Here is a 22,747-nt window from a genome sequence, read left to right as displayed (position 1 = left end):
AGTTTTTCATTTTAAAGATACTTTTTGTATTGTTTTGGTTACTATTTATTTCGTTTCAAAGAATATAAGATATGATTTAGCTGTTTGAGATTAAGTTATTTACTTAAAGCAGGGCTTTTTCTATGCGATAAATCGACGTCACTCCGTTATTCGATCCAGTCAATGGGTTGACGAAAGATGACAAGGCAGACAATTTTAAACAATACGTTTTTTACCTCTCCTCGTCCACATGGGACACAGAGATCGAAGGTCCATATTTCAACGATGGAATGGGCCAGATAGGTAGGCAAGAGTGAAAGAAACATCGTATATAGTGTATACACGCGTCGGAGCCGATATTCCGCAGTATAAACTTATATTCGTAGATTTCGTTGGGTCACCGAAGTGGGCTTAGTTATGCAGTGAGCCACTTCCTGGATTACCTCCATAGTGATACTTCGTCGTTTAGATTTGGAATGTGTCAATATGCAGCGAATGTAGACTGAGACCCAGTTGCGAGTTAAAAATAAAAAAAAAACGTTACACATTTGTCAAGCACAACGATATTATGATTTTGAAAATTATATTTTAGCAAGTAAGTGCTACTTAGTAAGAATGAAACAGTTAAATTAAAATATCAACTGAACATAGCGAATCCAGATATATGTAGTCCCATTTTTATGATCTTTCTGCTGACGAGTAAACAATGGTTCTGATCAGGGCATAGTGATGGATAGTGATGACAAATAACATACGAGCAATACCGTAATTGCCTTATCCTAAAAAAGAAGGTCGTGCTGTACAAGTACAAGTAGGTGGTAATGCCATCCTCTGTCGGACCAGAGTTCTTGTATAATCGATTAGTTTTTTCAATGTTTACATACCCTCTATGAATAACGAATACGCTTTTTTAATTAATCGTTTTTTGCTTATTTTTATATGAAGGTAAATAAGACCTTCTCTCTCCAAAAAATCCACCAAACATTGCTACATAGTATAACAATACTAAGCAGGAGCCTAAAATAAATTTGTTGCGTTGCTGCAGGTAGTCGGCCACTAATACGAAAAGAAGTATATATTGACCAGATTATATATCTAGAGAGTCTCATATGACCTTAAGCTTTTTTTTGGCGAATACATTACCACTGTATAATTAAGTGAACTAATTATCTTATCGTATCTTGATTTTCCGAAATCTTTGCACTACTACATGAGACGCATAAATTACTATCGATCTTTTAAATGATGCGAGATTCATTTTTGTGATGGCCTTACTTAATAACTTCAATTATATTAGTAGTATATTAACTGCAAGATATTTGGATGTCAAAGTTAGCTTCACAAGTTCCTTTCACCTGAAGCAAAATTTGATATATATGCCAATACGGAAAAAATCGATATGAGATACTCTTACTGCAGAAAACTACGCAATTCTATCAGAGTTTGATCAATGTTTTCACGCGTAATCTTCCATCTAATTTTAATTCGTTTGTGTGTTTTATAAATTATAAAGTCGATTATAAAGGAAAAAGAGTAGTAAAAAAATAGCTGTAAGAACGTTATGTTTTATCCAAAATTACAACAGCCATATGAAATTTTCACAAAAATCGCATCTTCCGCATCGTTCCACTTCCTTTTTTTACTCCAGGTATTTCCTTTGATTTTTCTCACGTGGTCCTCATTGTATACTGTCCAATTTTAAGGAACAACTCCGATATAGGTCTTATATTTATCAATTCTTATAAAAGTTTTTTTATCGAAATAAGTAACGCTATTTATTTCTAGAAATTAAACTGAACTGTGTTAGCTATCGATCTATTTATCTCGTTCTCCGGAGAGAATAGTTTCCATTTGATAGAAGACGATGTTAATTTAGACAAATCGTTCACCTTTCACAATCGCTCCTCTTCGGCGTCTTCTCGAAGGATCTTTTTCTACGTGTCCATAAATTGTAAAGGCCAAGAACACCTACATTTTCGTCCAAAGATGTTTTCTATTGTTAAAATGGCAGTCGAATATTTATGCCGAAATCTATGTAATGGGGGGTTCTTCTCGATACTTACCGAAAGCTTTTGTCAGGACAAATCAAGATGCATTACACGTCCCTATAGTAAAATGATTGTTCCGGTACAAAAAAGGTCAAAAACTCACTGTTTTACCTGCGTAACAGTATGGTAAAATATGTTTCCAGCCACCTTTGAATTGTGCCAACTTCGAAAAGTTGTAGAGTCTTAAATAACTAGTATTATAGTTCTTCATTTTTTTTTTTCGAAAATATTCCTTGGATCGAAATCTTGAAAACATTCTTCATATACATAGTTTCTAGTTCTTTTGAAGCCAATTCTTTACACCAATTGATAGACTTTGTCGAGTTGAACCAAACTGTGATTCATCCTTTTTATAGCTAAAGCCTGAAAAAAGGCCAAAACTGAATATGGCAGTTTTTTCGCTTGTGCAACACTGGGATGAAGGTTTTTACATAGACTTCTATGTAACAGGAGCACTCCTTGGTACCGATTTAATACTAAAGGCTCTGTATAAACTGAATCGAAATTCAATTCATGTTCATATACCTAAGTAGCAGTTTTCAGGTTAAAAATGCCGTTTAAAAGGTGAAAACTTATTATGGAAGTTTTTCTTGACGTCAATCGATAGACCTCGGCCAGCTAAATAAAAATGCAACACACGTATCTACATCTAATATTGATATTTTTGAGTGGATATTGTTAAAATCTATTACTCGTATCGGTGCTTTTATACAACGATGGAGAGAAAGCGCGTCCCAGGTCGTTATTTAGGTGGATTTATAATATACGTATGCAAACGGCTAACGTATAGTTGATTTTCTTCAATTAATTTTCAAAGGAAATTCTAAGATGTTAAAGAAAATAAGAAAAAGTGAAGCAAATCTTCAAGTTTAGGTGACGTCCCAGGAACAAAATTAGCACATTGCACGAAACGTATAAACGAAATAAATTAGAATATATATATTTAAATATTATAAGAGGATTGGAAAAAGATTTGGGTCATTTCTCGAAAACAAAGTCAATTAAGTTACACTAAAAAAAAAAAGACAAAATAACGTTGTAGAAATGAATCAAAGGACAGGATATTACAAGTGAGACAAATCCGAAGCTGGTTGGCCGCTTTGATGAACATGTTGGAACAAGCTGATTAAATAACTGCAAAAAGAATAACGGGTTAGACGAGCCAGTAAATGATAACTTGTCTTTGACTAGTTTTTATTAGGCGTTGGTGTAATATCAATAAATATTAAATTAGTTCAATCAACTGCAAAACCCCGCGGGTCCGTCTGGTAACCTCTATAGTTAGATGGCCGATGGAATCAATTAGTGCAGAGCCGACGAGTAGCAAAAATTCTCGTTGAAGCCCAAATTTATTGTGCATAGTCACTGTTATTTTGCCTCTATGAGACGATTTTTTACACATCAATATCAACTAAGGAAATCTCATCTCAGAGAGGTACGTAGCAAATTCTTATTAATCCTAAATTTATTCAATAAATATTGGCATTTTTTAGTTTCGAGACCTGGAGTGGTCAAAATCTATTAAATCGTATTCCCTGATTATAGCAAACATGGTCCTCTGAAATCTTGCATTCCAGTCGATTTTTTTCCATATATACCATTATATACTTGGATGCTAATTTTATTGTAATAAACTAATGTTAACGCGGATCTCGTAAAGCAAAAATTGCTTTACGAGATTCGCGTTGATTCTTGATTGATCTTTTTCGAACTTTTCCGGATTAATCCGATACCTCGCATAAAATTGCCCCAATGATCAAATGAGACAATTCCCCGCCAAACCAACTAACAGACCTAATTTAGCCGCTGGCGGTCTCCTGCAGAAGCCGTCTATTTTATGCAAAATATCGCTAACTGAATACTCGCTTTCTATCGCCCATCGTGTACAATCTCAATAACGGGATAATTTTAGTACTTTCCAAATGACGCAATGCGTGAAGCCATCGTGCGGATAACCCCGGAACTGTTTCTGCAGCGCATTAAAGCAAAAAAAATTAGCTAAAAGACGTAACGAAACTATACCTAAAGAGGCCACGGGAGCATAAGCTGCGAAAGTGTATCAAATCTTGTCTGCTATTTTAGATGACCTTTTTGACTTTACCGATTGCTGTCACGGATGATTTAGGACCCAACAAATAGGACCTAAAAAATTCCTATTTACGTTCGCAGTGAGATATGTTATACTGTGTATTGCTCGCTCTGTTGAACCCTATTGGTATTTTTGTTATGAATTATGGCTGCCCTTGAATCTTGTTGATGTTGACAACTCTAAACTCTACTACGCAGTACAACAGCACCCAGATCATATTGGCCCCGGTGACCATAACACATCCTCGGGGTTACTATTAATCGTAGATGACAGTTATAACTCTGTTCTCTATTGAAACGTTGTGAAATTAGCTAACCTTTTAATATTTGCAGTGCTCTTTCATTTGGATAATATATTATATGTCAGCTATATTCGGCCTTAACATTCGGAAACTCGCAAACTTTAAAAAAGACTGATGTCTGAAAATTTCAAAACAAAGTTTCTTAGCAACCTATGCCTATAAGTTATGTCCTTACAATAACTTTGTCGTATGTAGATTTGTTGTCGAATCATTCATCTCTACCTATGCATCCGGCAGCGTCAAGCAGCGTTTGCTAAATTCACGCACTCCTTCCGCGCTCCCGAAGAGCGCAGGACCAGCTAGGCAGATAAATTACCCAGCGGCCCAAAATACAAAGGTACTTACGTGCATAACTCGGATTCACTACAGTACTGTTATACTATTCAGAGCGTCTTATTCAGCCCTACCGAACCATGATTTCGATCAGTTTCAATCGAACTTGATTAATCTATTGATTTTTTTTTTTTTTTTTTTTCGATATTTTGATGTTGACATTTTTGAGAGATAAGGCAGTTTTCTACACATATATTTGCATATTTAACGGCCATCAATGCTCAATAAAAAAAAAAAAAAAACGCTAAAAAGCGTTTCTCGTATATGAGAGTATAACGTCATTTTACTAAGAATTGACACATAATTTCGTTTAAAACGTATACCACTATGTTTATATAAAAATTGAATTAGCACACGCGACACATTGTCGTTTCGTGCTTGTTGAAATAATTATAATCGCGATTAAATATATTTAGGTATTTTTCTATATAGTATTGCTCCGTAGCGTACGCGTTTTATTGGAGACAATTTGAGATATTCTGTAATCTACCGAATCGTAGGCTGTTCAAGATCTATTTCTACGACATATTATAACATGATAAAGAGATTGGGTAATTTTATTGCTAAGGTGAATTCAAATAATTCTTAAAAGGCTCTGTCGATTACTTTTTAAGTATTGTTATTGATAATATTATATAATATCCATGTTCTGTTTTGTTGCAGGAAATATTTTTATTATTAAATAGAGTGACTAAGAAGGCACCTGCTTCGCAATTACCTATTTTACATTTCGGCTTATAGCAGCTCACATCGGAACAACCAGGAGGCGCATAATAAACTTAAATTTTCTTCACTTAGTTTTTTTGTTGTACACAAATGTAAAAATTAGTCTCCAGAGTCAGTGGTCTACCTTTCGTTATTTTATAAAACTGCTTGCGATTAAATATAATATACGGTCCTGTTAAAATCTGAGTAGACTCATAAGAACGTTTATCAGTTCATACGCATCGGATTAACGACTTAAATCTTGATCCGTACGAACGATGCCCATTATTGGCTGTTAGTGCTTCATAATCCAATCGTAACGAACGCACAACCTGATAACATCGAGATGCAAAAACTAATAATACTACAAATGTCACCATTTATAAGGAGTTCCAGAAATAGATACAGGTCTGGTCCCTTCATTCTCACTTTCAATGCTGACTTTTAAAGGCAAACCACCATAGCCATAGACAGCGAAGTCCCTGCTTTGTTGGCCGTGCAGTTCCTCATACTCAGCAAGCTGTATATAGCGAGGATCTTCTAATCTGTTCTTTGGAGATAGGCAGACGGACAAAACTGACAACTACCACTAGCACCCTCTACGGTTTCGGCTCGGTATCGGGAGCCCGCCCTTTCCAATTCGGTTGTCTGCTCTGCTTCTCACTAGTCTTCCGCGCAACAACGACGAACAATTTCAGCAGACTTGCTGAAGTTGAGTTGAGGAGGTTGTTTCGTACGGGTCAGTCTGTCGCCCGCCTTCGGCGCGGCTGTGTGCTCTGTGGGCGCGTGTAGTGTAGGCGCAGACTAGACCCTCTCCCAAACCCCGTAACCCGCTCACCACTGTACTCGCGCATCGAGGCCGCTCCGTATTCTCTCTCGTTCTCTCCCACACACGCTTAGCCATCGCTGCCCCCTTGGGAGGCTGTTCAGGAGGCGAACGAGCGAGGCCTCGAAGCCGTCAGGGAAACGCACAAGGCACACATTAGCCATTAGGCAATTGCTAATTGACGAATGCGGTGGACAAGCAGGCATAGTGCGGATCGAACCCATAAGACTCTTATTTTCACATAAAAACTCAAGGCGATTACCACATTGTGAGCAATGAACGAAGAACGGGAAAGTTCTTGTCATCCTATTACCTTGTCTGGCATCTATCAAGGCGTAACCTCGATGTATTAACGACATACATGTTGAACCACCATTCGAAGTGACACAGACTGTATAAAAGAGCGTTGCCTATTTATCTACGAATATCATACCGTTTCCATTTCGAAGTGGCTAGTCAGAGCTTATCATCTGTGGTGCGCGTCGCGTACGATCGTGTTCGGGTGGCGAAAAAGACGACGCAAAACAACTTGTGCTTCCGCGCGTACTCTATTTCTATGTTCTGTGTGAGCAGTAAGTCTTCCCTGGAACTTACCTAAGGTAGATCGATTTATTTGCCTGCTTGTCTGGGAGTAATTGTATGTGCATATCTACATCGACCCCGACGTTTTTTTCCTACTGTCTTACCTGCTGCTTTTCCTATCTATACCCATTGCGTACTGCTGTCGCGCATCTCTACTTTAAACCCCGCTCGGGCTGAGTGAACGCAAACTTCCAATGCACTAGAGATTTCAATTTACTATTGCATGTCTGCGCTCACTCGTGAAAAAGATAGTCTTTGAAAGGTTGTTAATTGAACAGTTACGCTCAGGCATTATCACTAGCAGTGCTAGATAGGCTGTTTGAAATCTCATGCATACATTAGATATACATATATATATATATATATATATACATGTATCACTGCAACCAATAACTAAGAAACGTAAATTCTCATCACAGATATTATCATAGCATAGGTAGATACCTACGACAAAACGAACGATGTACTGACTTTCCACTAACCAAAGTCATGGCGGAAAATTCGAACGAAAAAGTCTCATCTGTAGGTGCTACTGTGTCTTTACCTGTTTACTTGCGGGCTTTCTTCTAACGACGTCAGGTGACGAGCTGGACAGCTCAAGCTTGCACCTGTACTGTCGTACAGCACGTGAACGATTCCCTTTCGATGAAGACATATGTCATTATGTCTGTGGTACAAAGGTGACACATAATTAATTCTAGATCAATACATCAAATGGGGTCAAAGGAAATCATTCAACCAACACCTGCAGCTTTATATGGACTCCTTTACTGAGCTTGCTATTGGCATTTTTTGAAGTTCACATCATCGTTAATGTCTTCTAGCTTCGTAGCGGACATGTAGGGATTAAATCAACAAACTATATTTTCTGCCACTTAAGCCGAATCTTATTCGACAAGGCAGATGGCATAACATTCTGGGCTTTATACTATTTCGTGGCTTCTTCTGATTACCAATGTGTGAGAAACTTTTTACATTCAAAAAAAAAAGATGGAAGTTGACTTATGGCCTCGCTGCCTGGGGCGCGCGAGTTATGTGAGCGAGTCAATTTCTTAAATTCAGCGCAATATATAAACGACTGACGGATGAACTGGGCGACTGATGCTTCCAGAAGTGTTACGTACGCTCATCACGTTATTTGAAATTCAGTGCATCTCCCGCAACATCTCGCTTTACATTCTGTGCCAAAACGCGTTTTTCATTATCTTCCTTTTGACGGCGGACCTCCGAAGCGAATTCAAGGAATTAGATTGGGCAATCTGTTTGATGACAGCTAAAACTTAACACGCTGTCATTTCAACATAGAACTAATAGAATAATTTCTAAACCACTCGAAATGTATATTCGAAATATATCGTGTGTAATAATCTAGTACATGAACGGCTAAATGCAACTGCAAAAATCCTGCCGTTCCTGTTTCGTGCTTCGTTATAGAGGTTCTTTAATCGATACCGGGATATCGTTCGCGTTTGTCTCAACAAACACGGCTTTTCCTGTTTCGCGATTTGCTCAAAGTGAGAACGATTGCTGACGCTTAATTATGTAAATTTGATCCTAACTGAAGCTGAATCAATTACGGAAGGCATTAATACTAAAAGGTATTCTAGAACAATTTCTGAACGAAATCTCACGACTGACTAATTATTATAATACTATATACTTAAATCCGTATTCGCTTAACGTCCTAGTATCACCTTTAGAAATGCTGTGATCAATCCCTGTGGGTCCAATTGTTTTGTGCTATATTATGTATACGTTGTGTTGTTTGTCAAAAAACCTAAAAAGCATCGCAAAGTGTGTGTGTCTAATACTCGTCATTGAGCTGGCCTTGCAGGCGCGTCCGTAATACGGCAGACTCACAACTAACTGATCGAACATGAAAATTAAACACGAAGTAACTTTTCCTACGGCTTTTCTGCAGCTGTTTGCTACCTTCCTGTGCGCAGAATTACGCTTGTGAGAGTGCAGTCTACACCGACTTCAACGCTTTTGCTGACTGCCGATGTCGATCAACCGGCTACGTGAGTTTTTCGGATGTCCTCGATATTTCTTAAAGCATCATAAAAGCTTGAACCATTCGTTTAAAAAGTGCTGTGCCCATAGGCCAATTCCCTATCAGCACACATCAGAAAACCCATTTAGCGTAAACGGTTTACGTGACCAAAAAAAGTTCTGTTCTTCAAGAGCAACACGGACCCCACTATCGTTTTGGCGGCTTTTCTGAGCCTCGCTGAGTGACATTATTAATCGACAAACGATAAATTCAGAAGGAGTCGTCATGTGTCACACGCGGATTGTTATCGTATCTTACTTTACTTATTACTTACCAAAATGGCAATTAGGGACCCTTCCTCTGGACTTCTGCGCTATATCGACTTGATTAGAAACCGCTTGACTGTACGTCGGCTTTCGCAGCTCAAGCCGCGGATCTGGCCGCGATGGAAGCGCACTTTTTTTTAGTTGCCATTAATATTGTTTTGTATAGAGATATCGGTGGAATAACAACGATTTTGGGAATGTATCTGCCATCACCGATACTATACTCAGTATTCAAAAACAGTATTCTACTTCAAAAACTAACAATGGCTAACTCGTTTAATGAATAACAGAATGTCTGCTGTCTATGAATCAGAGTATGAAACTGACTGCATTGTTCCTCTAGTCTGTCTGACGGTTTCCGATGTATTTATATAGCTGCAATAATTTCTGATAGCTCTACGATTGTGGTAGTGTCAAACATCTGCTACGAAAGACGCCAGGCTTCCGAAAGCTCGCGCACTCTTGACTCTGACCGCTAGTATCTATATATCCAATACCTATAATTACACTCATTGTAATGTGTTTCATATTTAAATTGAATGCGTAAATTCTTTAAACGACAGGAACTGACCGACGCTAAAAGCTTTTGAAATGGATTTACCACTTTCACATGTCTATGTAGATGTAGTATTTCGCAGCGTACGATATTAAACATCGCTTTTTTATGTTTTTAAAAATCCTTTCGGCACCAATAGAGCTTTAGAGTGTCCGTTTGTCCTTAAGTCCGTACCTTGAAGTCCGTAACTACTATCACGATATTTTTTCCAAAAAAAGATAACCAGGACTCGATCGGGAGACGCGGAAAGAATGATGCCTTCCGTTTCCGTTCCCGTTCTAGAGAATCGCTGAGATAATGCCACTTTCTATATCTTCGTGTATCTGATTCGAAGCCCTATGAACAATCTGAGCGCATATTGCAGTGCTTCATCGTTTTTTATTTGCAATAGAAGCGCTCGCACGACTTGTTTACCTCGGACCTTGCCTACTCCGAAGTTTCCGCTGTTTTTAGCAAAAATGCACAAACCTAAATTCGAAGTTATGCAACACGTTCACTCAGGCAATCGAACAGCTGGCTTCTTTTGTCGTGATGTTCTGTAAATACAACCCTGCGTTACAGATTCTGTGTTTTATAACTCAAAGGATTGTGTTTGGGCGAGCATTGCTTTTGAACAAGACTTTACTCGACAACTATCGCTCTGTTTGTTTTTTTCATAATTAATTACTTCCAATTCTATGCACAGTATAATCAATATTAACGGCGTATACGCACGTAAGCCTCACTAGCAATGGTCAATTGCGCAATACTAAAAGTTGAAAGTTGCTGTGAAACAATGGTACCATAATAATTATGGTAGTCAATGAATAATTTGTTATCCATGAGTAACCCCGTTAAAGGATGAGAGCCTTTTTTGAGCTGTCGAGTGTTAAGAATATACGAAAATGGCAAAGAACCATAATAAGTGCTCTAGATTCGTTAATGCTTTCCAACATATTTTTCCCGCTAGAACTCTCTGCTTTTTAAATGCCAGCTGCGTCTCCGACTTTTCTCAGACTGATTATTCCGAAATAAATTGTGAATTTGACGCACGGAGCACAGATTCTGATATAGAAAGATTCCACGCTATCTGCAAAGGCGGTCAACGATCGTTATCCTAAGGTCGGTCATTTGCGTGGCGGATCAGTATCTTTGGGTTGCGAGACAAGACACGTTCGATGAACCACGTTTGCAAGGTTTTTTTATTATTAACGATATCTGACATTCCTGAGAAATGTTATATCACAAATGCATTCCAACCGATGGTATAAATATAGTCACCTAAGTGTGAAAGATTCACTTACTGAGTTAGCGGAAGTTGCACATATAAAAGTGAAACAGACCGTGGCTACTACCTACCGACTGGGAAGTAAATCTACGGTTTTTCCAAACGCCTATTTCGAAATTCTATCAATACAGGATGTTGCTGTTATCTTACCTATCGCTATATTATTTTTCAAGCCCCAGTTTCTGAAGTTCCCTGAAGCTCGTTTGCATTAAACAGGTTGTCCAGCTTTATATCGACTCACAGATATAATTTCAGAGACAACTCAACTCTTACAAGGCAGCCCATTACATACTTAACTATATTCACTCTTCTTTAATGAGCACCTATTAAATCTATATTGACTAAGGCGATCGTTACGAGTCGGAACGCTCATTAAATGAATGCGGAGTAAGTATAGCATCAATTTCCTTTAAGTCTTCACTCGTATCGACCAAGCAAGTTCGACCTTCTCACATAGGCAGGCGCTTATCATTTAACCGCGCGACCCCGTCTGATCATGGTACCTTTCTGCTTTGAACAACGAAATAAAAAGATATTCTGTTCGTAGTTGCTGTCGTTGTTTCTGTTGGCTTTAAATGTCAAGTAGGAACGAATCCGTCGCGATGGATTACGATAAATTAGTTTTTCTAAACGTTGATGTCCGACACTGGTTCCCAGAAAACAGCATATTGTCCATTAGTACTACTAGTTGTCGCTTAGCCTGGCAGGTCGCCTCGGACATGTTGCTTGATTGACTACACTGAAAGACTACCAAATAAACGGCGTGCCTGAAAACTGTAACAAATCCAGTGGTTCGTGGGGTCCGAAAAACAGAAGAAGACGAAGACCGAATAGGCTTGAGGGATACGGACAAAGCTCGTGTTTATTATCTACTATCATTTGTTGCACTGAATGACCATAGACCTTTGCATTTTCCACTGCTATGTGGCGGCAATAAGCCGAAAATTCAAATCTAGAAGACACCGTTCTTCTAGAGGATCCGACGCAAGAACGCAGATTATTTGAAGAGCTGTACGAAACTATAGTTCTATTATTGCTAGACATGATACAATATTGACGTATTAAGCAAAGCTGTGTGAACTATACTTCGAAGGATAGCATCAGAGACGCAAGGCTATTCCACAGATAGAGTGACAGTTAAACATAATAGATAGACGGAGCCTCGACAAAAAACCTGTTTCGAATTGTGGCAGTGAAGCCTTTCTCAATAGCTTATGGTTTTCTAAAAGGCCTGGTGACAACTAGACTTAGTATTTTTCATCAGGTCTCATGTTTGATTCCAATTGTTCTTATTAAACATGGATTATACTGTTTTATTTGTCTTGTACCTAAACAGTAGATCCATTTCTGCTTAGCAGGACGATTCAAGAGGATAGCAACTTGGAAGAGGAGTGGAAGAACGACGGAGTTCTTCAGCCACTCCCGATCCGACGCCATCTTCTAACGTTGGGATGGCCTCGATCGCAGGGTTCTTCGCTGGACAGAGTGTCTTCCTTACAGGGATATCCGGTTTTCTTGGGAAGGTAGTTTAAAATGTATTATTTTTTTCTACTTACTAATCCCGACCGCTTTGGTAAATGGATAACTGTACATTGAATCTTTACAGAGCTTGCCAGTTCTTCAATGTCGATTTCGAGTATCTTGTGCTAAAATCAGCTTTGCTTATCACCTTTGCCTCACCTTTGCTTTAGTTCAAATGGATCTGTCGTTTTATTGCAATATAGCTGAAACAAAATTTCCAGGCAGAACTCAAGTACTTAGTAATTTGTTTTTCTGTCCTTTAAACAAGAAGAATAATTTACGTTATTCCCTTCAGCCGAACCCCTGAAAATAAGTTGGAGAAAAGTTATTATGTTTATAAAGTTACTATGTACTATAATATTTGGCCGTCATATCGGTAGGTAACAGGCCTGCGTTAAGAAGGCTAATTATATGTAAACACTGGGAATGTATTAAACTAGTATTAAATGCTCATGGTTTTTTTCAGTTCACAAGGTTTCTGACAGTCACTGATTACTTAGTCATTCAAAAGCCCTACCTAGTATCTGCATCTACTCTACAACGCCGAAGATGTGGCATATGCACAACCCAAGTTACGGGTTACGTTTTGATTATATAGAAAACGATGAGATAAATAAAAGCGTACTGTTCACGATTCCTACGTGTTTAAAAACTTGCTAGGAAATCTCCCTGGGCTAAGGAAGAAATGCAAGTACTACACGAGTGTATATATATATATATATAACGTGCGTTTAGAATAATTTTTTTCTGAACAATTACATTATATAGACGCACTTCTATATACACCAATAGTGTTAATTTGCAAAGCGTTGAATAAGTTCAACGCATAAAGCAGTGCTTCACATTTGAACTAACGGTGGCAAAGTGGCAAGAGGGCTGGCAAGTTTTTCAATTAGTTTGTTGTAAGACGATGGTCGTTTTTATGTAGAGTCTGATTTTTTAAATTCTCTAGGAAGTGTCGATTTTGGTAGCGGTCTGAAGCTATGTATACCGAACGCTACGGTGTCGCACAGATGCTAATGCAAAAAGTATTTTTTGGGAAAAAAGAAATATCACTTAAAAGTAAACAAAGTTCTCGTTTTAACACGGTAGCAGAGCTCAATTTTAATAATAAGAAGCAACTGCAACCGAATATGTTACTCGATAGACCATATCACAGAGCTCATGTTGTAGTTCTGAAGAACGCGGTTTCTACGCACAGTCTTTATGTAGGTGATATTCTCAACGACGGCGAAAAATTCCTCATTGAATGTTCGTTATCCGAACGAAAAACCGTTAGTGTAAACATTGAAAAGTAAACCGGAAACAACAACACCGTGTGCTAATTAATAATAAATAAATTATAAGCTTTTTCTGTCTGCGATAGGTTCTTGTGGAAAAACTGCTGCGTTCCTGCCCCAATGTCAAGGCCATTTATGTGTTGATTCGTGAGAAGAAAGGCACTCCTGCCCCAGAACGATTGCATTCAATTTTGGCAGAAAAACTCTTTGAACACCTGCAGCAGAACGATCCTTTGTGCTTCAATAAGGTAACAGAGAGAGGAAAGACAGCTGTAGATAAGAGTTACTGTTTTGCTTCGTTTGTAAACAGATGCTATGCCTATGTGATAGAAAGACATGTGGAAAAGTTATGATTTGCTTGTAAATCCTTCGTAACCGTAATGATGGCTTCTAACCATGTAGGTAAAATTCGTTTCGGGTGATCTACTGAAGAACGAGATAATACTCCGTAATGAAGACCTGGAAATGCTCCGCGAGAAGATTAACATCGTAATACACTCTGCCGCATCGGTGAGTAAGGCTATTGGCGTACATGACAATTTACCATGTCCCACGTCCCATTACCCAATGTCTATCTAATCAATTTTCTATTCATAGTCCTATCCGCATTTGATAATTACGTAAAAAGCACATCTCCTAAAGAATTATTAAAAGCGTACAGCTACTTTGTAAGATTTTCGTAGTTTTTTGTTTGTTCGTAACTGAAAGCGATTTAGTACGTTACTATGTTGGCCAGCAGTTTTGCGACCCATATTAATGCTGACTCATAGATGGCTAAAGAAAACTAAACGTTTTTCATCTTCCTTCCCGAAAACAAATTGTTTATATAACAGCGTAAATAAAAATAGCGCTTTAGGAAGTAAAACCAATAGCATATATTTATATAGGTTCTATCTATTCGGTAAATGGAATCAATTTCAACCTTATACCTGTGTCGAGTCGGTTCAAAGCAAGTGTCAACGACACATCGGTGAAAGGTCATTGCCTTTGGCACAGGGTCTCGATAAATTATCTGGCTAATAAAAAAAAAAACAAAAGGAATCATTACTTTGCAGTGATGATTCAAATGCTAAATCCTATGAAGATATATATAACTTACTGCCCGAATGATTCCGTATCTTAATTCTCGATTGGTAACAAATCGATGTTTGTTGGATGAAAAGTCGGAAAAGAACAAGGATTAAACTGATGACAAAAATAACCCGGTTCGTCTCAGCACACAGACAGTCGTTGTTGTCAAGTTAACGAATTGACTGTCGCTGGTTTTAAGTTATTACGTAACGCTCTTATTTGCTTCTACGTTTGACGACACTGACTGTAACGCATTTAGCGTCAGTGTGGCGCGAACTGCTGTGTCACGGGCTATAGCAACCGTCCAGAATCACTGACTGCTCCGTCGTTACACATGTATACGCAACAACAGCGAACGGAGGGAAGTGTATAGTTTCCAACGCCATCAACCCGCATCTGCTTCTCTATATTGACTACTCTATGAGCGAATAGAAATACGAGTTCTCTATAGAAAAAGCGCGCACGAGTGAAGTCAATTTGTTTACTATCAGCAGGCCCCGCATTCAATTTTCCTAATTTAGCATTAATTACCATCACGAATCACTAACGTAACTTGACCGGCGTACGGGTTACAATGGTAAAAATAAGGAGCATCTAAGATCACATGAACGTGTTACACAAGTTGACAACCGATGAAAAAATCAGAGGATAAAACTCGGGAAGGGCAATTATCACTCGAGCTTCATTCTTCGTTAGGAGAAGTAATGCTGGAAAAGCAGGAAGTTGCGAAACTTGTCTCGTTATCGATATCGCGTTTTTACAATACCACACAATGAACTGTCTCGTCGTCGTTCTGACTATGTCGACTACAACAGAGAACAGAAGTGGCAGTTTTGTCACTGAAGAGCCGCTCCCATTGTTCAGGCTGTGGAGAGCTGGAAACAGCTTATATAAATACACAGAAGAGTGGGTTCCCAACGAACACCTTGCTTCGCCTGAAGTTGTATTCTGTTTATTCGATTGTCTAGACAATTTTTATACTAGTAATAATTGACGAGACCGCTGAGGGGTGGTTTAAGCTACCTCGTGCAAAATCATGATGACGTAAAGAATCGAGCAATTTTAGTTTAGCAAGTTTAGAATATAAAATCCATTTCTTAATAAATATAGTCGAATTAAAGATTCAAGTCTACCGTCGAACATGCTCTGAAGACGTTCTGTACTATCACCTATTGGAGGAATGTCCAGCATGGATGGGTATAGTAATTAGCGTGATGGTCACGCTAGAAACCCGAATTGCCACCTATATTGCATAGCACATCAGATAAAATATGAAAGTCACCAGATCTTGATCAACTGGTTTGTGGCGTGATATCCTCAAATAAGTCGGCGTAGTCACCATTCCTATCGGAAGAGAGAAACGTGTTTTGCCAATACGTTCTTCTAATGAATAACAATGTTGACATAACGTAACAAGAGCGGACCCACCCAACGCGGTCACCAGCCCACGGTGGGTGGATCCGATTCGAATATCATTTAAGATTGCTTTAATGTTGTTTGCAAGCAACTGAGATTTAGGATAGACACTTAATACCTCTGTATGATGAATAGACATTTTGGAAGAACATAGCCACCCCACTATATTCTATATATATACACTATATTATATTCCACGAGCTTCTGGCTTCTTTTAGCAAAAGCTCTCTCTCTCTGCCTTTCCCTCTCTTTCTATATATTAAAGGGAAAGAATAATTATCCAGTGAATAATGGCACAAAATGTCTGTAATTGTTCGTTGACTTTGTTGGATGTCTGTCATCTGTGAATCCTCCAGGTTCGATTTTCCGAACCGCTGCGTAACAGCGTCGAAATGAACTTACGCGCTACATTTAAGGTGCTCGAATTCGCTACGACAGTGAAGAATTTGAAGTCTTTCGTGCATGTTTCGACGGCGTACTCAAACTGTCATATGTGCGAGGTCGACGAAAAGGTTTACCCCTGTGATGTAAGTAAAACGTGTTAGGTATTTATACACTTGCATGTTGGTTTGTAGTAAGCAGGAGTCAAACGGGATACATAAGTAATCGCAATAGTTACGCATATAAACATCTAGATAAACAACTCTGCCATTTCTAGGCTTGTTTCCCAAAAGGAGAAAATCACAAGGAGCCAAATCTCAGAAATATCAGATATCTAATTAGAGCCCGAATGACCTCATAAAATAGCTTCTAGCCCTACCGCAAGCGGCATCAAGAATGATCACAGACATCATATAATAGCGGTAAAAGGAGCAATCAATACGGCGGGTACCATTTAATCTCGGCCTTGACCCCTAACTCACTCGCGTCTGAACTGGCATCGTCGAGAGCGCTGAATAAGGATTTTCCCTAGTGATCGTATCACGGGTGGACTTCATGAGTACGGAGCGATTACCTTGCATGGCTGTGTTCCTTCTAATCGGAGACTGCTCCGCTAGTTACTGTCAGCGCATTAAGATATATTTAGGCTCTCGACGAAATCAAAGTAGTACAAATTTAGCAACCTTTAGGTTTTAGACCTAGAACCTGAAACTGTTTTGCTCGAACAGACAGTAAAGTTCCGCGAAAAGTAAAGCCAACTTAAACAAGTTGTAGGTAGCATAAAATCTTTGTGCTGTCTACTATTGTGTTTGCTTGTTGCAGGTTGAGCCGCGACAAGTGATGTCGTTGTGTGATTGGATGGCTGACGATCTTCTTGAACACCTTTGTCCTAAATTGCTAAAGGAACGACCAAATACGTACACTTTCACAAAAGCTCTTGCCGAAAACCTTGTAGCCGAGTATTCGGATAAGATACCTGTCGCTATCGTTCGTCCATCGATTATAACAGGTCTGATTATTCACGATCTTTCGCTTTAATCCTTTTTTGCCTAGCATATGTAGAGTAATTATCGCATCTATATGAACCTTGCAAAAGAGAGTTCTGTCACTAGAAACGTTGCTGCAAATAAATCGCCTTTACTAAAAAAGTAAGTGCTACAAACTTAACCGATTTAAACGTCGCAATCGATCTATGCTGTTGTCTATCTACGTAATCATCTTAAATCGGAAAGCCCATGTCTGCATTATGTTTACTAACATATTTTAAATATATTTAATAATCTGAATAGCCCGGACTGATCTGACCTGAAATTTCCATGGGCGCGGAGCAAGCCCTTGTTTTAATTCTTGTTGCATCCATTCAGTACTTTGTCTTGCTGTCAATATAGCTTTCAGATTGTTACATAAACTATAGTAAGATATGAAACTTGACTTTAATATAAGCCAAGTTTTGCCGAAACTAAGAGTCACTGTTCCACTTTCTGCATATACGCATAGTACCTGCTAGATGAAGAACTATATTAGCCTTTTCGAAAGGAAGACATCGAAAATGTGATCTTCTACAATATTTACCAGCCAGGTATTTTATCCCGGGGGAGAAGATGCATTTTTAAATAACTCATTGCGCTCAAACTAAATATGTTACAGACTTCGTCTATCCGACATATTGACCCCAGAACACCTACGCGCACCTTTATACTGCCATTTCATCCTTGTCTGTTCCTTGTCTCGGAGGCTAACGTATATAGGCGCACTTGCAAATATCAGCTCCCGTTCATGGCTGTTTTATTCTACTTTTTTGTATGATGCTTTTAGTTTCTATAATTAATTCGAACGAGCAAATGTGTCATAATAGCAACGATTTTTATCGCTCTCCGTCGTTATGTCTACCCGCGGGTTAACTGTTCTGAGCAAAGGTGGCCAAACCAACCCTTGACCTTCAGTCAGCTGGGGTTCCACAGCGAGTGATGGTTATAGAACGCTCATTGAACATTGCTCCGCATGAGCGATCCGAACTTGCCGTCCCTGCTGCCAAGTGTTCTTTCTGAATGTGTTTTTGTTTCAAGAACTTTCCAAGTAATAAGCGTGGTATGTACACCTGGCTCTAACGTAATTCGCGATAACATTGTCCATCTTCAGCCCCGTAGAGAAAAGACCATTGCATTTGATTTGTTCCTATTCCAAAGCAAAGTTCAGGCGTAAACACATGGAACGGAAAATGGGAATGTCGCGAGCTGTGTCTCGGCGATGTTCCGTGCTCACGCTGTACGCCACCAATCGGTTCTGTTTACTTATGTGAATCAATACTGGATTTACCTTCCCGCCGATACCATGAAAAGATTCTCTCGCAGTGTTCTTTTATTTTATGTTAACGTATTTGTATGTTAGTTCTTTTAATATGATGGAATGGCTTTCAGGCTTTTTGGGGCTTCTTGTGATAACTAGGGCATAACATCTCAGGAACTAAGCGTTGAGTCTGACAGCTGATTCATCACCAGGAAACATTTAAGTCTATGTATATATATGTAGATGTATCTGTATCAAAGCATCCTAACGGATACCATTTTATGAAAAAAACAATTGTTGGAGTTATTTTCAGATGGCGTTTATATGAAGTGTTCATGTTAATCGCTTGTTAAGACCAAGACTTTCTGCAGGAATAGTCACCAAGTGCTAATCAGTAGACCTTACCTAAATTCAGAGATAACTTACAGAGGATTGACGCCAATAAGTTTTAAGAGAAAACAAAGAAGTATTAACAAACAACAAACAAAGAAAAACAAAGAAGTAGTTAGAAAACAATGGCGGACCATCTTCTGCAATTTAACCTTAGCCTAATCATTTTATGTGCGACTTACTTAGGTGCCGCTACCGAACCCTTCCCAGGCTGGGTGGATAACTATAATGGACCAAATGGGCTTTTGATCGCTCTGGGAACAGGTGTTCTAACGACACTATATACACAATTGGATTGCGTGGCTGACTTGATACCAGTTGACTTCGTAGCTAATACTGTGTTGGCGGCTGCGCACCGTACCTCGAACGGTTTCCGGGTGTACAACTGCACATCGGGAACCCAAAACGCAATCAAGTGGTCAGTACTTAATGCCAGGCTATGACATAGCTGGGCAAAACGTTATAGTCTCGGAGTTTGTTATCAATATCGTACTACAAGATTTTCTTAGCATGATGTAAGGCAGAATGGTCACAATTCGGCTTTTTTTTCTATTTATCAAAGCAACCACTAGGCAGGAACACAAACACTAACCCCTATAGGGAGCAACGACAATTCATATTTGCGTTGTTTTTTTTAGGCGTGAATTTATGGAACAGTCAATTGATTTTCCTCATCAATATCCGACAACCTCAATTGTGCGGTACCCACACCCGAGAATCACCTCCAACAAGCTTCTACACCAAGCTCGCCTATTTCTTGAACATTACGTGCCCGCTCACATGATAGATGCTATTTTACGATGTGCTGGCAAAAAACCCGTCCTGTCGCGTCTGTACGAGCGGCTAGCGAACTCGATGGGGCTGCTTGAATTTTTTGCCACAAACGAATGGCGCTTCCATAATGATAACACACGACAGCTCTTCAATGATCTTAGCGAGACCGACCAGAAAGAGTTCAACTTCAACGTATACACCATTGACTGGGCCAGCTACGTCCACAACTATTGCCTTGGCATTCGCCAGTTCATACTTAAAGAGGATATAGGTAACCTTGACCAGGCCAAACGCCATCTCAACCGAATGAAATATATCAATTATGTAACCAACGCGGTGCTCGTGGTCGGAGCATGGAAGGCATTCTGTTCTGTTATACCTTGCTCGGAAATGACCGGACTTTGCTAAACAACAAATGCGGTTTTACGGTGAAATCGACATTTTGCAACTGCCCTCATCTGCATGGTCCAGGCGCTCCGGAGTCCTTTTAGCATCTTAGCATAGAAAGACGAAAACCAACATATCAGTTCATACTGGAACCATGTTACGATGACAAGGGTAGCCAGGGATGACTTGACGAGCAACGCAGTTATAAAACATTACGCGGGTGACCACATTTGGTTCAGAGGAGAACCACCAAATAAATTGCGAAAGCGAGAAAAGTAGACAGGTACGAAACGAAACGTCGGTAGAATCGGGATCAATAGCAACGCATCTAATGCTTTTAACCTTCTCCGTTGTATTGCTTCGTGGTTTTGGGCGGAGGGCGCCTTCTCATACATAAGGCAGGAGTACGCTGATTACTTAATAACAATAGGTCGTGGATGACGTCACGCACGTAATTGTTGGAACCCTCGGCTGAGTGGCCAGAAAGGCATAGGAATTTTTTATTTATTTTTTTTTTATAGAAACTTATTTAACCTCACAATACACAGTACAACATCAGTGGCCGAATATTCTTGTTTATATATCCTCGATTTCACTATTATAATCGTTATGAATGATAGTAATTGATTAGTCGTGAAGACTTGATAGATTCAGCATTAGCATATAGTTGATTGATGAAATAGTTGATACATCGCAGAATCCGAAAAGAAGACAACTTACCATTGATGTAATACTGGTAGCGTTTAATTTGGATTTGTTTGTTTTTATTTGTGGCTTTGAATCGAAATAATCCCAACCCCCTATGAGAACTGAGATGTAAAAAACATATAAGAAAAAGCCCCTGAGAGACTGTATTGTTTTAACTATAACATGTATATACATATACAACTGGTCTCCGATCTGACACCTCGTCGTGTTATATCTTGTGCATCTACAACCTCTAGCGAATTAGGGTCCCATATTGGAAAGTGCGTTAGGCATTTTTTGCCTGCGCCGACCCGTAGAAGGACTGCGCAGCACAAAATATTCGGTCACGCTATTATTTTATGACTAACACAAAAAAAAACCAATAATAACAATATGATTTATTATTCCTATAATTACAATGAACTATTTAACCAACGACATTTAATCCTTGATGATGATAGTAATGGTGGTAGCGGAATCCATATTATCCATTGTCGCGTATGGCCAGTCCCTTTTTACATTGTTTTCATTTTCTACTAACAACAAAAGGAGAGAATAAAATACTATTTCGTACGTATCCATACACACACACACACACACACACACACACACATATACAGACCCATCTACAACGGTGCAAAGACAATAGATAAAGATTACAGACATAAATATATATCAGCCAAGCATGAATGTGAGATACAACTAACATAACTGAAAATTGAAAAACCACTAAAGGAGTGGCAGAAAGAGAAGAAAAAGCCAGTTCGAAAGGATGCCGACAGCTGTCGGCACTATCTTTTACTAAGAAATGAAGCATTTGTAGCAGTATTACTGGTATACAGATGGCTGAGTGCAACACTTAGCTAGTTAATGGTCGAATACGAAATTCGCGACATTCACCCAGATTTCTCTGTACATAAACATATAAATAATAATAATAATAAAATAATATGCGGATTATGGAAAGAGTGAGGATAGCCGAGAATAGTTAAAAGTCCAGAAAGCGACAAGTTCATAGGGGATTGCATAAACTGATTGGTAGGTGGTGGACGTTTTCCAGAAAATAAAACAATTTTCAGTTTAAATGTTCAAAGATATTTTATTGTGTATTTATTCGAGCACATGTACACACATATATGCCATTTAATTCCTTATATAATTTATGTACAACGTAAAATATAGTGTAGCGTACATACTGGATAGAACTATGGATAGAGCAATTATAAGTTGGTATCATGCTATGTCAGGGGTGGTTCTCTGTCAATGTACTCGTAATGTATATCGACGTAAGTGAACACACTTCATTGAAACTATCCTGGCCTATTTCAGGCCTGCTGTTCTCCTTCCCATTTGAACGCGTTACCCCAGCAGAAATTAATTGCTTGTGAGAAACAACGTTTCTATCGATTTCGGATGTCTAAGAAACCATTATCTTGGGAGATTATATCTGCGGTATTCCAAGCAATAAGATCCGCGATCTTTGCACCCATGAAGATGACCACAATGAAGCCTGACGTTGAAATTGTCGGGACCGTTGAGAGATGTATAG

At 38.9% G+C, this 22,747-nt stretch overlaps 1 protein-coding gene and 1 long non-coding RNA gene across 3 annotated transcripts; one reads left to right on the top strand and one right to left on the bottom strand.

The window, feature by feature from the left end:
- The first annotated feature begins 4,616 nt into the window (after nucleotides 1–4,616).
- Nucleotides 4,617–22,295, top strand: LOC111265178 (fatty acyl-CoA reductase 1). Of its 2 annotated transcripts, none has more exons than XM_022841610.2 (8): nucleotides 4,617–6,853; nucleotides 12,364–12,528; nucleotides 13,893–14,054; nucleotides 14,209–14,316; nucleotides 16,650–16,820; nucleotides 17,497–17,683; nucleotides 19,537–19,768; nucleotides 19,989–22,295. In XM_022841610.2, the coding sequence occupies exons 2-8, from the start codon at nucleotides 12,457–12,459 to the stop codon at nucleotides 20,530–20,532; spliced, it is 1,476 nt and encodes a 491-aa protein (XP_022697345.1). In that variant the 5' UTR covers nucleotides 4,617–6,853; nucleotides 12,364–12,456; the 3' UTR covers nucleotides 20,533–22,295. The 2 variants fall into 2 exon arrangements, with proteins under 2 accessions (XP_022697345.1, XP_022697343.1); XM_022841608.2 differs by having other exon boundaries at nucleotides 4,617–6,880.
- On the bottom strand, nucleotides 11,842–13,796 carry LOC147752851 (uncharacterized). The gene is made up of 2 exons (XR_015312967.1): nucleotides 13,726–13,796; nucleotides 11,842–12,829 (listed from the first exon to the last, which is right to left on the bottom strand). It is a non-coding gene; the product is annotated as an uncharacterized LOC147752851 (long non-coding RNA).
- Nucleotides 22,296–22,747: the final 452 nt, after the last annotated feature.

Source organism: Varroa jacobsoni, unplaced genomic scaffold (assembly GCF_002532875.2).
Source record: "Varroa jacobsoni isolate VJ856 unplaced genomic scaffold, vjacob_1.0 scaffold_941, whole genome shotgun sequence".
In the NCBI taxonomy this organism is placed as follows: Eukaryota; Metazoa; Arthropoda; class Arachnida; order Mesostigmata; family Varroidae; genus Varroa; species Varroa jacobsoni.
Note: the sequence above shows the minus strand (reverse complement) of the source record. Positions and strands in the feature narration are given on the sequence as shown.

Excerpts from the sequence above, each read along its gene's own strand:
- LOC111265178 (XM_022841610.2), top strand. The coding sequence starts at position 12,457 with ATGGCCTCGATCGCAGGGTTCTTCGCTGGACAGAGTGTCTTCCTTACA. Across the intron at positions 16,821-17,496 it reads AAAAGGTTTACCCCTGTGAT|GTTGAGCCGCGACAAGTGAT; the intron begins GTAAGTAAAACG and ends TGCTTGTTGCAG. Across the intron at positions 17,684-19,536 it reads TCGTCCATCGATTATAACAG|GTGCCGCTACCGAACCCTTC; the intron begins GTCTGATTATTC and ends CGACTTACTTAG.